Raw genomic sequence first — 18,695 nt, 5'->3', positions numbered from 1 at the left:
ATCTAAACAAATACAAGGAGACTGCTAAGCATGTGGGATATTGAAATATTCCGAGGGACTACCGAGCAAAGGGACCATAGAGACATTATGAGGGAATTTCTCTATGTGTAATAGAGAATGGAGACTATATGAACATTTTTGAACTACTGAGCAAGAGAGAAATTGGAAACATTCTCAGGGACTGTTGAGAAAGAGAGCTGCAGACACGCTCTGGACGAATAATGGAACTGTATGGGCCGCCTGGCATTAGTTTGATCAGTGAATCTTGTGGAAACACTGTCTTCAGTTTTAGGCTGAACTGACGGTGAGAAACAGCCATAGTTTCTCATGGAGGAGAATGAGACACTGGCTGTATATATAAAATGGAATGTCTACCAGTTTAAGCTTGGAGGATGTATGCTTGGGGCTAGCCTCATTAAACTTCACATATTTCCTGGTGATTGCATGGTATCACAGTGTGGGTTCAGGGTCGGGTACCCTGTGACACTTCCTATAGCCCCTATACTTCCTCTGCCATGTCAGTGGATGTTAAATATTCTGTCATTTGTACGTAGAGTTTAGTGTTCGTTTGAATATTAGTGAAGTGCCAAATGCGAAACGTAAGTTCAGATGGCAGACTTGCATTCTGGGTGGTTATGATGATAAAGGGAGATTGTGAGGGTGTATCTTGGCGGAGACAGAGTGGATGTATGTGGGTGGAGATAGGTAAGGTGTGATGTTTACAGTGATGATGGCAATGTGTTGGGAAAATGTTTACAGTGAAGGAAGGGAAATGGAGAAGGTATATTGGGGGAAAGACATGGGAGGGGGATGTGGGTAAGATGTGAGCGAGGTTGAGAAGGAGAAGTTGGCCCAGCGAAGACCTGGACACTGCCGAGAACGCTATCTAGTAAAGCTATGTGTAATATAAATTTTTGAGAAGTAAAGTATCATTTACAAAGTTCAAAAAGGATAAAACTAATTAAAGTGAAAGAATTTAATAAACTAAGATAGTTTTCCCAGAGAATAATTACAATGATAATAATAATAGTGTTAGTGGTTCATTAGTTGGTACAAAAATTGTACATTATATAAAGCCTCTAATACGCAAAGCATTTAAGATACGTGTTCTTCATACCAGGTCTTCTCTGTAGGAACCTAAAGGCCTGTTATATGTTTTTGGTATATGTATATGTCTCTCTCTCGCTCTCTCTCTCATTTTCTTTATTTGAATACATTATTCTCTATGTGGTGGCCCTCATGGCTCTCTCGGGTCATGAGCAGAGCTGAACGAGAAGGCGAGATGGTCTCACGGAGGTGACGGAGAGAAGCACACCAACACCACCGCTGCTCCACCTACCTACCTCTCCCTGCTACTCAAGGGTAAGCTTCCACTACCACCACTACTCCTGTCTACCAGTTACCTCTACTCTCGTGTATATGGTACCCACCTTATGACCATCCTTCTCATTGATATCACTACCCTACCCATTGATGACCATCTGACCCGAGGATAGCACCATCATATCCATTGATGCTCAAATTACCCATTTATGTTCACCATACTCGTTTATGATTACACATTGATCCCTCCTTACCCATTGAAGAGCACCTTTCTCAACCCTTTTCACCTTTACTATTAATGATCTGATTACCCATTAACGATTTCCTTACCCAGAGATGATCATAATATTTACAGACTATCGCCTAACTCTTTTGATGATCCCATCTTGTAAACTGATAGCCACTTAGCACAGAGATGGGCACTTTATCCAGTAATGATCACTGTGACGAGCGGTAGAGTAAGAGTGAAGAGCCCTCAGAAGACTGTCCTGGTGCCGACGTCTGAGCCCAGGTGATCAAGAACATGAAGTGGGAGGACTTTGAAACACTTGAAAACATGAAAGTACAATATATTATAATCACAAGATTAATTACACTAGAGTGAACATAAGGTCATAAGAATTAAGGTTTCTGCTGAAGGCCTAATGGTCATACATGGCAGACACACACACACACACACACACACACACACACACACACACACACACACACACACACACACACACACACACACACACACACACACACACACACACACTCACACACACACACACACACACACACACACAGCCTAGGGTAGGGTACACAGGGTAGATAAAGACAGGCTATTTAACACAAGGGACACACGCACAAGGGGACACAGGTGGAAACTGAGCGCCCAAATGAGCCACAGAGATATTAGAAAGAGCTTTTTTAGTGTCAGAGTGGTTGACAAATGGAATGCATTAGGAAGTGATGTGGTGGAGGCTGATTCCATACACAGTTTCAAGTGTAGATATGATAGAGCCCAGTAGGCTCAGGAATCTGTACACCTGTTGATTGACAGTTGATAGGCGGGACCAAAGAGCCAGAGCTCAACCCCCGCAAACACAACTAGGTGAGTACAACTAGGTGAGTACACACACACACACACACACACACACACACACACACACACACACACACACACACACACACACACACACACACAAAACCACAAACCCATTCACACACTGAAACACACTGAAACATACACACATACACACACACGCGCACACTTGCACATGCACACGCACACACACTCACACACACACATACACACGCACACACACATGCACACACACGAGGATGAGGAAAGGGGACGTTCCCTCCATGCTAGATTTGATATTTACCAGGAAGGAGGAAGAAATATATGACATTCAGTACCTTTCTCCCTTGGGTAAAAGTGACCATGTCTTTTTGGGAATAAAGTATGCAATGCATTATAATCTGGAAGAAAATAAGAAGGTTGATGCAATTGAAAAACCTGACTTTAGGAGAGAATATTATGGCAACCTTAAAAAAATTTTAGTGAGTATAATTGGACAGACTTGTTGCTAGGCAAGGAAGTGAATGAGATGTATGTCAAGTTTTGTGAAATATATGATAAAGGCACAAAAATATTTATACCAAAACAGAGAAGCAGAACTAGGAAACAGGATTGGTTCAACAGAAAGTGCGAGAGGGCCAGAGACCAAAAGACACAAAAATGGAATGAATACAGGAAGAGGCCAAACCCCTAAACATACCAGCGATACAAAGATGCGAGAAACAACTACACGGCAGTGAGGAGAGAGGCAGAAAGAAATTTTGAAAAAGGGATTGCAGAAAAATGTAAAACAGAACCAGGTCTATTCTATAGATTCATAAACAACAAATTGCAGGTAGAGGATAATATCCAGAGATTGAAAATGGGAAATAGATTCATGGAAAATGAAAAGGAAATGTGTGAAACATTAAACAAAAAGTTCCAAAGTGTGTTTGTACAAAATGAAATCTTCAGGGAACCAGACACAATAAGAATTCCAGAGAACAATATAGCGCACATAGAAGTGTCTAGAGACGAAGTGGAAAAAATACTCAAGGAGCTAAATAAGAACAAGGCAGTTGGTCCAGATGGAGTTTCACCATGGGTTCTGAGAGAATGTGCACCTGAGCTCAGCATTCCACTTCAACTGATTTTTCAGGCATCCCTGTTTACAGGAGTTGTAGCTGATGTGTGGAAAAAGGCTAACATAGTTCCAATTTTCAAAAGTGGAAGCAGGGAAGACCCCCTTAATTATAGACCTGTATCATTGACAAGTGTAATAGTCAAAATATTGGAAAAAATAATGAAAACTAAATGGGTCAAACTAAATTTCTCTCACCTTGAGAGAAATGATATGATATCAGACAGACAGTATGGTTTTCGATCTGGAAGATCCTGTGTATCGAATTTACTCAGTTTCTATGATCGAGCAATAGAGATACTACAGGAAAGAGATAGTTGGGTTGACTGCATCTATCTGGACCTAAAAAAAGCTTTCGACAGAGTTCCACACAGGAGGTTGTTCTGGAAACTGGAAAAGATTGGAGGGGTGACAGGAAAGCTTCTAACATGGATGAAAAATTTTCTGACTGATAGAAAAATGAGGCCAGTGATCAGAGGCAATGTATCAGACTGGAGAAATGTCACAAGTGGAGTACCTCAGGGTTCAGTTCTTGCAACAGTGATGTTTATTGTCTACATAAATGATCTACCAGTTGGTATACAACATTATGTGAACATGTTTGCTAATGATGCTAAGATAATAGGAAGGATAAGAAACTTAGATGATTGTCATGCCCTTCAAGATGACCTGGACAAAATAAGTATATGGAGCACCACTTGGCAAATGGAATTTAATGTTAAGAAATGCCATGTTATAGAATGTGGAATAGGAGAACATAGACCCCACACAACGTATATATTATGTGAGAAATCTTTAAAGAATTCTGATAAAGAAGGAGATCTAGGGGTGGTTCTAGATACAAAACTATCACCTGAGGACCACATAAAGAATATTGTGCGAGGAGCCAATGCCACGCTTTCTAACTTCAGAATTGCTTTTAAATACATGGATTGCGATATACTAAAGAAATTGTTCACGACTTTTGTTAGGCCAAAGCTAGAATATGCAAGAGTTGTGTGGTGCCCATATCTTAAGAAGCACATCAACAAACTGGAAAAGGTGCAAAGACATGCTACTAAGTGGCTCCCAGAACTAAAGGGACAGAGCTACGAGGAGAGGTTAGAGGCATTAAATATGCCAAACTAGAAGACAGAAGAAAAAGAGGTGATATGATCACTACATACAAAATAGTAAAAGGAATTGATAAAATCGATAGGGAAGATTTCCCGAGACCTGGAACTTTAAGAACAAGAGGTCAGATTTAAACTAGCTAAACACAGATGCCGAAGAAATATAAGAAAATTCACTTTCGCCAACAGAGTGGTAGACGGTTGGAACAAGTTAGGTGAGAAGGTGGTGGAGGCCAAGACCGTCAGTAGTTTCAAAGCGTTATATGACAAAGAGTGCTGGGAAGACTAGACACCACGAGCATAGCTCTCATCCTGTAACTACACTTAAGTAATTACACACACACATACATAAGTCATAAGGATACAATGACTCCAGAGCTTTGTGTTAGAGAAGAACCACCATCACTAATCTACTGGCATTTAGTGACACATCCACATGAGGGTGACGACAGATCCACCTCGACATCAGGACATCTTTCTTTATTCATCAAGTTGAGTGAGCGGAAGGCTCTGGCTGGTATGTACTGCCTGTTGTCAATTATTCTGGTGTACAGAGTGAGGTAATGTACACACACACACACACACACACACACACACACACACACACACACACACACACACACACACACACACACACACACACACACACACACACACACACACACACACACACACACCGTGCCTCAGGGAGACAGGAATGCTACTGTGGAGGGGACCTCTACACCTCAGCTCTCATTTGCTGAAATACTTAAAACGAGCCCTGAAGCTAGGTCTGCAGTTAAGGAAGTTGCCATGGAAGTGGCTTCCTCTCAGGAAGCGGCTAGATGTACTAGCCGGCTGATAGAGAGAAATAGAGCAGTAGTAGTAGCAGACATTAAAGAGCAAACAGGGACCAGACCAAAGGAGCGGAGAGACAAAGACAAAAACATGATTAAAGAGATCCTTAAAGAGGTAAGGATGGAGGGAGCTGAACAAAATGTTGAAAAGGTTTTCAGGCTTGGAAAGGACAACAATGACAGAGACCGAATGATAAAGGTGGTTTTCATGAGCGAAATCGCGAAAGAGGAACTGTTAGAAAGGAAGTGCTGTCTAACAGGTGTAGAGAAGTTCAAAAGAGTATTCTTGCAGAGGGATATGACAAGGGAAGAGAGAATGCAGGCAGCAGACGCGAGGAAGGAGCACAGGGAGAGAGAAAGGAATCAGGGAGCCACACCCCCGATCCTTACAATCCCAGAGGGGAATGGAGAACCCTCCTCAAACAGTGCATTAGCCACAGGGAGTGCAGCACCACCCCCACATTCTACCCAACAGACACCCTACCTGCTCCAACCCCTGTCAGCCCCCCACTAAGTACTCGCCTAATGCACCCTCCCCCCACCCACCCCTCTCCTCCCACTCACCCCCCTCCTCCCACTCCCCCCTCCCCCCAGGACCTCCCTTCTCCCCCATCCCCCAAGCCCTCCCTTTTCCCACATGCCCTTCTGTCCCTCCCACCCACAAGCCCTCCATTCTCCCCCACCCCCCTAAGCTCCCCACTCTCCCCCATGCCACCTAAGCCTTCGCCTCTCCACCACTCCCCAAAACCCTCCCCTCTTCCTCAACCACCTCAGCCTTCCCTTTCCCCCCACGCCCCCCAAGCCCTCCCCACTTTATTGCCTCCCAAACCCCCCTTTCTCCCCCATCCCCCCACCCCCCCTACCCTCCCCCTCCCCCCTCACCCACTCCCCCTACCCTCCCCCTCCCCCCTACCCCCCCTAGCCCTTCCTCCTCCACCAGTCTCCCCATACCAGATCCTCCCAGTCCCCGCTCACCCCAGACCCCACAGGTCCCCCCCAGAGGAGAAGCAGAAGAGAGTTAGTTTCAGGGCAATGTACTCGAACATAGATGGGATCACAAGCAAGGCAAGTGAACTAAGGGAAAGAGCACAAGAAGTGAACCCAGATGTAATTGGACTCACTGAAACAAAACTCTCTGGAATCATAACGAATGCCGTGTTTCCCCAGGAGTACACAATAATAAGGAAAGAGAGGGAAGGTAGGGGAGGAGGCGGAGTGGCCCTACTCATGAGAAAGGAATGGAATTTTAAGGAGATGGCTATCCCGGGCTGTGAGGGTTTCAGAGACTACATAGCAGGCACCATGACAATGGGAGGAACAAGGATAGTAGTAGCAGTAATATATAATCCTCCACCAAATGACAGAAGACCCAGTCAAGAGTACGAAAGCAACAACATGGCAGTTAACACTATAATTGAGGGGGCAGCCTCTTCTGCCTGTAGAAATAGATCCCACCCGCTCATTATGGGGGACTTCAATCACGGCAGGATTGATTGGGAGAACAAGGAACCGCATGGAGGCGAGGATACGTGGAGAGCCAAACTACTGGAGGTGGCGACTAGAAACTTCTTAACCCAGCATGTCAGAGAACCCACAAGGATGAGAGGAAACGACGAACCAGTGAGACTCGACCTGGTTTTCACCCTGAACGACTCTGACATAAGAGAAATCAGTTTTGAGGACCCAGTAGGAATGCAACCCGTTCTCGCAAATTTAATAAGTCAATATTGACTTATTAAATATGTGCATAGGTGACATACTTAACATAATAGATACCCTTAAAAAGATTCATAGAAAACACCGACCTTACCTAACCTTGTTAGTATCTTAAGATAAGCATCTTATTGCTTCGTAATTACAATTATTACCTAACCTATAATAGGTATAGGTTAAGTAATAATTGTAATTACGAAGCAATAAGATGCTTATCTTAATATACTAACAAGGTTAGGTAAGGTCGGTGTTTTCTATGAATCTTTTTAGGGGTATCTATTATGTTTAGTATATCACCTATGCACGTAGTTAATAAGTCAATATTGACTTTGCGAATTTGCGAGAACGGGTTGAGGAATGAGCGACCACAGTGTATTGGAGTTTGAGTACCTGATTGAAGAAGGGTTATTGAACTCGAGGAGGGATACCGAAACCAAAAGGTTAGCATACCGAAAGGGAAACTATGAGGAGATAAGAAAATGCCTAGCAGATATAACATGGGAAACAGAGCTCAGGAAAAAGACGGCCCAAGATATGATGGAATACATAACGCAAAAATGCAAGGACGCATCAAACAAGTTTGTCCCAGTCCAAAAGGAAAACAGTGAAATGAAGATGAGAAACCCATGGTTTAATCAGAGATGTAGGCTAGCTAAGCAGCAAAGTAAAAGGGCATGGAGAAACTATAGGAATAACAGGACACTGGAGAGCAGAGAAAGATACCAGAATGCCAGGAATGAATATGTCAGGATGAGAAGAGAGGCAGAAAGACAATACGAAAATGACATCGCAAGCAAGGCAAAGACTCAGCCTAAATTGCTGCATAGCCACATCAGGAGAAAAACAACAGTAAAGGAACAGGTTATGAAATTAAGGATAGGGGCAGAAGGATTCACTACAAACGACAAGGAAGTGTGTGAGGAACTGAATAAGAAATTCCAAGAGGTCTTCACCTTAGAGCAAGGAGAAATCCCAGAGATAACAGAGGGAATAGCTAACCAGGAACCACTGGAAGAGTTTGAGATTGCCAGCGGGGAAGTAAGGAAGTGTTTACTAGAATTGGATGTGACAAAGGCTATAGGCCCAGATGGAATCTCCCCTTGGATACTAATGGAAGGAGCAGAAGAACTGTGCCTCCACCTCTCCATGGTGCATAACAAATCACTGGCAACAGGGGAACTGCCAAAAATTTGGAAAGCAGCTAACGTAGTCCCGGTATACAAGAAAGGGGATAGACAGGAGGAACTGAATTACAGACCAGTGTCCCTAACCTGCATACCATGCAAGATGATGGAGAAGATTGTGCGAAGAAAGCTAGTGGAGCACCTGGAGCGAAAGAACTTTGTAACACAGCATCAACATGGATTCAGGGATGGCAGGTCCTGCCTCACAGGGTTACTTGAATTATACGACCAGGCAACAAAAATAAGGCAAGAAAGAGAAGGGTGGGCAGACTACATATTTTTGGATTGTCAGAAAGCCTTTGATACAGTGCCACACAAGAGGCTAGTGAAAAAACTGGAGATGCAGGCTGGAGTGAAAGGGAAGGTACTCCGTTGGATACAGGAGTACCTAAGTAACAGGAGACAACGAGTCAGTATGAGGGGTGAGGTCTCAGATTGGCGAGACGTTACGAGTGGAGTACCGCAGGGGTCAGTCCTTGGACCTATACTGTTTCTGATATATGTAAATGATCTTCCAGAGGGTATAGAATCGTTTCTCTCAATGTTTGCCGATGATGCAAAAATTATGAGGAGGATTGAAACTGAGGACGATAGTAGGAGGCTACAAGATGACCTAGACAGACTGAGTGAATGGTCCAACAAATGGCTGTTGAAGTTCAACCCGAGTAAATGCAAAGTAATGAAACTAGGTGGTGGAAATAGGAGGCCAAACACAGGATACAGAATAGGAGATGAAGTACTTAATGAAATGAACAGAGAGAAAGATCTAGGAGTTCATATCACACCAAACCTGTCTCCTGAAGCCCACATAAAAAGAATAACGTCTGCGGCATATGCAAGGCTGGCTAACATCAGAACAGCGTTCAGGAACCTGTGTAAAGAATCATTCAGAATCTTGTACACCACATATGTAAGACCAATCCTGGAGTATGCGGCCCCAGCATGGAGCCCGTACCTTGTCAAGCACAAGACGAAGCTGGAAAAAGTCGAAAGGTATGCTACTAGACTAGTCCCAGAACTAAGAGGCATGAGTTACGAGGAAAGGCTGCGGGAAATACACCTTACGACACTGGAAGACAGAAGAGTGAGGGGAGACATGATCACAACCTACAAAATCCTCAGGGGAATCAACCGGGTAAACAAGGATGAACTATTCAACACTGGTGGGACGCGAACAAGGGGACACAGGTGGAAACTGAGTACCCACATAAGCCACAGAGACGTTAGAAGGAACTTTTTCAGTGTTAGAGTAGTTAACGGATGGAATGCACTAGGCAGTGATGTGGTGGAGGTTGACTCCATACACAGTTTCAAATGTAGATATGATAGAGCCCAGTAGGCTCAGGAATCTGTACACCAGTTGATTGACGGTTGAGAGGCGGGACCGAAGATCCAAAGCTCAACCCCCGCAAGCACAATTTGGTGAGTACACACACACACACACACACATGGTATATACACACACACACAATCCATGGTATAATAGGGCATGTATGGAAGCGAAGAAACTGAACAAAAGGGCGTGGAGGAACTTTTGGAATAACAGAACACCAGAAAGCAGAGAGAGATACCAGAGAACCAGGAATGAGTACGTCAGGGTGAGAAGAGAAGAGAAGCAAAGAAAAATTCTGAAAATGATATAGCAAACTGTCACGACCCTTGAGACTAAATAATGTTCTCCCCACAGTGTAAAGAACAAATAAAAATCTGCCATGCCAATAGGTGTCTAGGGGTATAATTAATCACTGTATAAAAACGGGAGAACAATATATTTTGCTAAGGGTGACAACTTAACAACCATTAAATAAATAGTAGCCAGAAATATTTATCAGCATGTGATACTATAGAATGCAAATAATTAGTTGAGACCTGAGCACTATCACCAGAATATGGAGTAAGCCATAAATACACTAAACTCGTCTATCCAGATAAATTAATATTTATATGGGCTTAAAATAACAAAAACCAAGAACTTAGCTTAAACAGAACTGCACTCGACCGCAGCCGCCACTCTACTGCCCAGGACGTGGTCCGCAGGCCCAACGTCGACTAACCGTCTACCCAAACACCAATTAACGTTCACATGAACACTGTGAACATTCTATTTACAACGGTCAGCCCTAAACTCCAACATTATTAACTAAGAGTTGTAATTACTGGTCTCACATTCCTTGAAATATTACGGCTACCACATATGGGAATAAATAAATATAAAACTATAGGCAATTGATTTGCCAACAATCGCCCTGGCCATTCCCAAATATTGTCAACCGCCCACACGGCTAATTTCACGTGACATCCACCACCAAAACAAACCTTACACACACTACCCAGCTATCTATGTTATATATATATAATGTATATATATCTATATACACAAATCTTATACAACTATACACGAGGAGAGACTATGGGAATTAAACCTCACTTTGCTGGAAGACAGAAGAGTTAGGGGGGACATGATCACTACATTCAAGATTCTGAAGGGAATTGATAGGGTAGATAAAGACAGTCTATTTAACACAAGGGGAACATGCACAAGGGGACACAGGTGGAAACTGAGTGCCCAAATGAGCCACAGAGATATTAGAAAGAACTTTTTAAGTGTCAGAGTGGTTGACAAATGGAATGCATTAGGAAGTGATGTGGTGGAGGCTGACTCCATACACAGTTTCAAGTGTAGATATGATACAGCCCAATAGGCTCAGTAATCTGTACACCTGTTGATTGACGGTTGAGAGGCAGGACCAAAGAGCCAGAGCTCAACCCCCACAAACACAACTGGGTGAGTACAACTAGGTGAGTACACACACACACCAACCCGTTCTCGCAAATTCGTAAAGTCAATATTGACTTATTAACTACGTGCATAGGTGATATACTAAACATAATAGATACCCTTAAAAAGATTCATAGAAAATACCGACCTTACCTAACCTTGTTAGTATGTTAAGATAAGCATCTTATTGCTTCGTAATTACAATTATTACTTAACCTATACCTATTATAGGTTTGGTAATAATTGTAATTACGAAGCAATAAGATGCTTATCTTAAGATACTAACAAGGTTAGGTAAGGTCGGTGTTTTCTATGAATCTTTTTAAGGGTATCTATTATGTTAAGTATGTCACCTATGCACATATTTAATAAGTCAATATTGACTTATTAAATTTGCGAGAACGGGTTGCACACACACACACACACACACACAAAGAGCCAAAGCTCAACCCCCGCAAGCACAATTAGGTGAGTACACACACACATCCCTCGCTCTCTCTACCCTCCCTCTCTCTCCCCCTCTCCTTCCTCCCTTCCCCTCTCCTTCCTCTCTTCCCCTCTCCTTCGTCTCTCTCCTTCCTCTCTCCCCCCTCTCCTTCCTTTCCCCCCCCCTCTCCTTCCTCTCTCTCTCTCCCTCTCCTTCCTCTCTCCCCCTCTCCTTTCTCTCCTTCCCCTCTCTGCCCACTCACGCACACACACACACATACACTCCCTCATCTGACCACCTGACCTGAAGTGACCACTCCGCCCCCTCCCACCCAACCCCTAGTTTCCCTGGCATCCCCCTCCCCCTACAAACGTACACACACTCTCTCTCCTTATCTCGCTCTATCTCTCTCTCTCATCTCTTTCTCTCGCTCTATCTCTCTCTCTCATCTCTTTCTCTCGCTCTATCTCTCTCTCTCATCTCTTTCTCTCATCACTCTCTCTCTCATCTCTCTCTCTCTCTCTCTCTCTCTCTCTCTCTCTCTCTCTCTCTCTCTCTCTCTCTCTCTCTCTCTCTCTCTCTCTCTCTCTCTCTCTCTCTCTCTCACCCCACTTGCCCTTCTTCCCTCTCCACCCACCCCCTCTCATGCCCCTCCTCCTGACAAATCATATCACAGCATAACAGGAACAGGGGCAAGCATAACGACCAGAGGAAACAGGGGAACAGGGAAATGTCAAGGTGATGAAATGAAGGAAATGTTCATCCAGTTTGTGGAGAATATCAAGAGTGAGATGCAGGAAATAATGCAGGGAATGAAGAATGAAATAAGCAGCCTGAAAAGTGAGCTGACAGCAACAAAAGAGGAGATTAGAGCCCTCAAAGAGAACAGTGTTGATGATGAGACTCAGATAATCATCCATGGGGAAGGTGGAAATATTATACTGGAAGAGAAGGCCAATATAAAAGCAACATTTGCAGCAATGCTTAAAAAAAATAACTCTGAAATAATGTCCCCAATGATGGAGGTGGCCATGAAAGCAGCCACCTCACAGGAAGCGGCACGCTCCACTACCCAGCTGCTGGAAAGAAAAAGATCAGTGGTAGCTGTGGGGTATTAAAGAGCAGGACGGCTCCAACAGGACAGAGTGCAAGGATAAGAACACCGCAGCAGACAATGAAATACTGAAGACACTAGAGATGGAAGGGGCTGAGCATAGAATTGAGAAGGTTTTCAGGCTAGGCTGGTACAACGAAGACCGAGATCGTGTGTTAAAGATAGTGTTCGCAAACGAGAACACAAAGGAGTCGTTTCTAACAAGGAAAAGCTGCCTGCAGCATGTGGAAGATTTAAAAAAAGTATTCCTCCAGAAGGACATGGCGAGGGAGGAGAGAGCCATGGCGGCAGAAGCAAGGTAGAGGCGCAGGGCAAGAGGGGAAAACCAGGAACTCACAGCTCCCAACACTTCATCCCCAGAGGTGAGGGGGGAACTTACAACCAGATACCCAGTAACACCAGAGGGGAGGGCAACCACACCACCCTCCTCTGCATAGAAAACCCCCCTACCCCAAACCCTCCTTGCCCTCACTCAAATGCACAGGTAAAAATCTCCCTACCCCCACACCCCATTCCCACCCTGCTACCCCTCCCCTACTCCCGCCATGTTCCCACTCCCCTCTTTTCCTTCTAGTCCACCCTCCTTCATCCCATACCCTCCCTGCCCCCCCTCCCTACACTTGACCATCTCACCCCAGTATCCTCTGAGACCCTGTTATCCACCTCACAATTCCTCACACCCATGGAACAGCTTCCCCCACCAGCAGAACACTCACCAAGGAGGCGATTTGAGAAGGGACAGAAGAAAGTGAGCCTCAGGGCAATGTACACTAACATAGATGGAATTACAAATAAAGCAAATGAGCTTGGAGAATGGGTACTAGAGGAAAACCCAGACATAATAGCACTCACGGAAACAAAGCTAACGAAAATCATAACATATGCAGTGTTCCCAAAGGAATATTATGTTATGAGGAAAGAGAGAGAAGGAAGAGGCGGCGGTTGTGTAGCTCTGCTGGTAAGAAAGGGCTAGGACTTTGAGGAGATGGTTATTCATGGCTTTGAGGGTTTCAGTGACTACATAGCAGGTACCATAACAACTGGAGGACAAAATTTTTTAGTCGTAGTGATATATAATCCACCACCAAATGACAGAAGACCCAAACAGGAATATGATAGAAACAACATGGCCACCATTAACATAATAGAGAGAGCAGCTTCTGTTGCCAGCAGGAATGGATCTGGACTACTAATCATGGGAGACTTCAGCCATGGGAAAATAGACTGGGAGAACAGGGATCTGCATGGAGGACCAGAAACATGGAGATCTAAGCTGCTGGACGGGGCAACAACATACTTTCTAAGCCAGCACATCAAGGAACCAACAAGAATGAGAGAAGATGAACCAGCCATGCTCGATCTGATATTTACCCTAAATGATTGGGATATATGAAAAGTTAAGATGGAAGCCCCATTGGGAATAAATGACCAAAGTATATTAAACTTTGTGTAGTTGGTAGAGCTAGGAATTATCTCCCCCAAAAAAGAACTAGGAAACAAAAGGCTGGCTTACCGAAAGGGGAAATGTGAGGAGATGAGACGTTTCCTAAGGGAAATACCTTGGGACAAAGACCTCAGAGCTAAGTCTGTACAAGATATGATGGACTATGTTACCCAAAAGTGTCAGGAGGCAGTAAACAGGTTCATCTCGTCCCAAAGGGAAAAATCAGTGAAGCAAAAGTAGAATCCATGGTATAATAGGGTATGTATGGAAGCAAAGGGACTGAAGAAAAAAGTGTGGAGGAACTTCCAGAATAGCAGAACACCTGAAAACAGAGAGAGATACCAGAGAATCAGGAATGAGTATGTTAGGGAGAGAAGAGAAGCAGAGAAAAATTATGAAAATGATATAGCAAACAAAGCCAAGACCGAACCAAAGCTACTCCATAGTCACATCAGGAGGAAAACAACAGTGAAAGGACAGGTAACGATACTTAGAATGGGCGAAGACAGGTATACAGAGAATGACAAAGATGTGTGTGAAGAACTCAACAAGAGGTTCCAGGAAGTCTTCACAATAGAACAAGGTGAGGTCACTGTGCTAGAAGAAAGGGAAGTAAACCAGGCGACCTTGGAAAGGTTCAAAATTACGAGTGAGGAGGTCAAGAGACACCTGCTGGATCTGAATGTTAGAAAGGCTGTTGGGCCGGACGGGATCTCACCATGGGTACTGAAAGAGTGTGCAGAGGCACTTTGCTTGCCACTTTCCATAGTGTATAGTAGGCCACTGGAGACAGGAGACCTACCAGAAATATGGAAAACGGCGAACATGGTCCCAATACACAAAAGGGACGACAAGCAAGAGGCACTGAACTACAGGCCAGTGTCCTTGACTTGCATACCATGCAAGGTGATGGAGAAGATCGTGAGACAAAACCTAGTAACACATCTAGAGAGAAGAGACTTCGTGACAAATCGCCAACATGGTTCAGGGAGGGTAAATCTTGCCTGACTGGCTTAATAGAAGTCTACAATCAGGTGAAAAAAGATTAAGCAAGAAAGAGAGGGCTGGGCGGACTGCATTTTCTTCGATTGTTGGAAACCCTTTGACACAGTACCGCATAAGAGGCTGGTACATAAGCTGGCGAGACAGGCAGGTGTAGCTGGTAAGGTGCTCCAGTGGATAAGGGAGTATCTAAGCAATAGGAAGCAGAGAGTTACGGTGTGGGGTGAGACCTCTGATTGGCGTGAAGTCACCATTGGAGTCTCACAGGGCCCTGTACTCTTTCCTATCTTGTTTCTGATATATGTAAATGATCTCCCGGAGAGTATAGATTCATTTCTCTCAATATCTGCTCACGATGCCAAAATTATGAGAAGGATTAAGATGGAGGAGGACTGCTTGAGGTTTCAAAAAGACCTAGACAAGCTGAAGGAATGGTCGAACAAATGGTTGCTAGAATTTAACTCAAGCAAATGTAATGTAATGAAGATAGACATAGGGAGCAGGAGGCCAGATACTAGGCATCATCTGGGAGATGAAGTTCTTCATGAGTCAGAGAGAGAAAAAGACTGGGGGTTGATATCACGCCAGACCTGTCCCCTGCAACCCATATCCAGAGGATAACATCAGCGGCATATGCCAGGACATAAGAACGGCATTCAGAAACTTGTGTAAAGAATCATTCAGAACTTTGTATATCACATATGTCAGGCCAATCCTGGTGTAAGCAGCCCCAGCATGGAGGCAATATCTAGTCAAGGATAAGACCAAACTGGAAAAGGTTCAAAGTTTTGCCACCAGACTAGTACCCGAGCTGAGAGGTATGAGCTACGAGGAGAGGCTATGGGAATTAAACCTCACTTTGCTGGAAGACAGAAGAGTTAGGGGAACATGATCACCACATTCAAGATTCTGAAGGGAATTGATAGGGCAGATAAAGACAGGCTATTTAACACAAGGGGCACACGCACTAGGGGACACAGGTGGAAACTGAGTGCCCAAAAGAGCCACAGAGATATTAGAAACAAACAATCTTTTTTAGTGTCAGAGTGGTTGACAAATGGAATGCATTAGGAACTGATGTGGTGGAGGCTGACTCCATACACAGTTTCAAGTGTAGATATGATAGAGTGCAATAGGCTCAGGAACCTGTACACCTGTTGATTGACAGTTGAGAGGCAGGACCAAAGAGCCAGAACTCAACCCCTGCAAGCACAATTAGGTGAGTACATGCACGCACCCACGCACGCACACACACACACACACTCCTTCCACCACTTTCTCGCTCTCACAAACAGTTTTCCTCTGTTCATATTATTGAACCAAAGTGTCATTAGATAAAAACACACATACATAGATAATATTCGGTTCATGACTTTTATTTGACCGGAATCAGCTGATCGCGGCTATAATAATTTCTAAATATGGAACTATAGTTTGTTTTAATGAATTAAATCAAGTTCCATTCCAAATTACCTAGTAAATTAAGCAAAGGTTAGACTGGGTTTAATTCGATTTATGTAAATAGTTTCTCATTGAACTGGGCGGCTGATGTAATCAGCGACCATGAATAAAAGGATGAATTTGCGACACTATGCTACTTGTTAATAATATTAGTAAATTAAATTCTCTAGCGGCTGATGTAATCAGCGACCATGAATAAAAGGATGAATTTGCGACACTATGCTACTTGTTAATAATATTAGTAAATTAAATTCTCTAGCACAAATAATTTATCTCATCGTACTAGGTGTTAGTATTTGGGGAGTCTGAAATTTCTGACATAACTCCGAGGGAGACAAAACACGGGTCCCTGTTCATGATTTAGTACTGACATACCTGATGCTTTCCCCCGAAGTTATAAATTTATTACATGTTAGTAAGTCAGTACATTAGTACATGCCTGACGGATGTCCCGGATCTATGTAACAGGTATATGAAACTAAATCATTGATCTGTCATCACGAGTACATCTACTTAATGGTTAAAATATTAATCATCATGTCCTTGGTTGTTTTTACCCATTGTAAGATTCTCTATTGTCTGAACACACTTTCTCAGAGAAGTGAATGTCGTTTAGTGTCTTGGTCAGGTAATGAGCCAATCGACCACGCTGTTAATGCTATTTGTGGCAATGAACGCTTCTTTAGCATAGACACTCTGACTTTAAAAGTAAGTAGTGTTGATTGCTCTGTGTTCACTAAATAGGCTACTGCGCCATATGCCTTTCCTGAAGTGCCGCAAAACACGCACAATTTTATCGGTTGTTTTAGTCCTATGACATTAAAAGGGAATTTAAGGGTACTGAGAATATTTAGATCCGTGGTTATTTGCTGCCATTTGTCTTGCAAGTCACTAGGGAACAGATCATCCAAACCATTTTTGTTTGCCAACATTCCTGTATTAGGAGTTGGCCCTTAATTAATTAAAATGTGGCTCATCAGGCCTAAAGGGCCAAATGGTTTACTGACAAAAGATAATAACTTCCTCATGATTAAAGTAGAATTATTAGTTTCCACTCATTTAATATTTAACTCATCAGAAGAAGTATTCCATTCCATACCAAGGACATTCACAGTATGAGGTATTTTGTACCCCGAAAATATATTTTCTATTAGCTGATTTAGCTGCTTATTATTAGATGCCCATAACTGAAGAGGCATGTTGGCCCCCATTAAATCGTGATTAGCCTCATGATATATTTCAATCAGTTTTGATTCATCACTTGTAGTTCCCTGGAAATTGTCTACATATAAATTATTTCTAATTTTGATCTTGTGAGGGCTATTAGATTTCTTGAAATGTGCATCCAATGTTGCTTGAAGCAGAAACGGAGAAGATGTAGCGCCAAATAAGACTGATGCAAATGTATAGGTTACTATTTCACTATGTGGATCAGTAGGATCCTTTACCCAGAGGAACTTAGTCAAATCTCCGTCTTCTTCTTGAAGACCTACTCTAAGGAAAGCCTTACTTACATCGGCAGTATATGCGTAGGTTCCTAGATGAAACCGTAGCAGCACATCATTGAGTCTTTGTGTCAGACTCAGGCCAGTTGGTAGGCAATCATTTAATGAGACACTATTTGCCTTTACCTTGGAACTACAGTTGACTACAATCCTAATGGGTGTTGTAATTGAACCTTTCAACACGGCGTGGTGAGGCGACTGCCGTGTGAACTGTGATTGATATGAAGGTGTGTGGACTGTCGAGAGCAAGATTAATGGCCGAAGTAACAGTATTCTACAGCTGTCACTTGGCACTCCGCTCTACTACACTCTGTCGTCATTCAGGAGTACCGGATGGGAGTACAAGAGGACCAGGTATTGATGTCTACACATGGGAAGAAGCAAGATCGACATCGTCATCGTCAGCGACTACATTCAGCATCCAGCAGCATCGATTTTTTTTTTCTCGATTACTCAATATGAACAATTGACACAAACAACAAAGTTGGCTCTGAACATCTGTGTAAAGAACATCTGGACACTTTTGTTTAAATGTTGAAAACCAGATTTAGAATCAATACTTTATAAATGTTGAAAAACAGATTTAAAATAATTCTGGTATAATATATG

At 43.3% G+C, this 18,695-nt stretch overlaps 1 protein-coding gene across 1 annotated transcript in view; it reads left to right on the top strand.

Annotated features, from left to right (window-relative positions):
- Positions 1–18,695, top strand: part of LOC123756207 (uncharacterized) — a 376,309-nt gene that overhangs the window by 180,251 nt on the left and 177,363 nt on the right. The window contains exon 8 of the mRNA XM_069336649.1: positions 1,264–1,362. Within this exon, the coding sequence (XP_069192750.1) occupies positions 1,264–1,362 (99 nt within the window). The remainder of the gene's footprint in view (positions 1–1,263; positions 1,363–18,695) is intronic.

The sequence above is a fragment of the Procambarus clarkii genome, chromosome 36 (genome assembly GCF_040958095.1).
Source record: "Procambarus clarkii isolate CNS0578487 chromosome 36, FALCON_Pclarkii_2.0, whole genome shotgun sequence".
NCBI lineage: Eukaryota > Metazoa > Arthropoda > Malacostraca > Decapoda > Cambaridae > Procambarus > Procambarus clarkii.
This window is presented reverse-complemented; position numbering and strand designations above follow the sequence as displayed.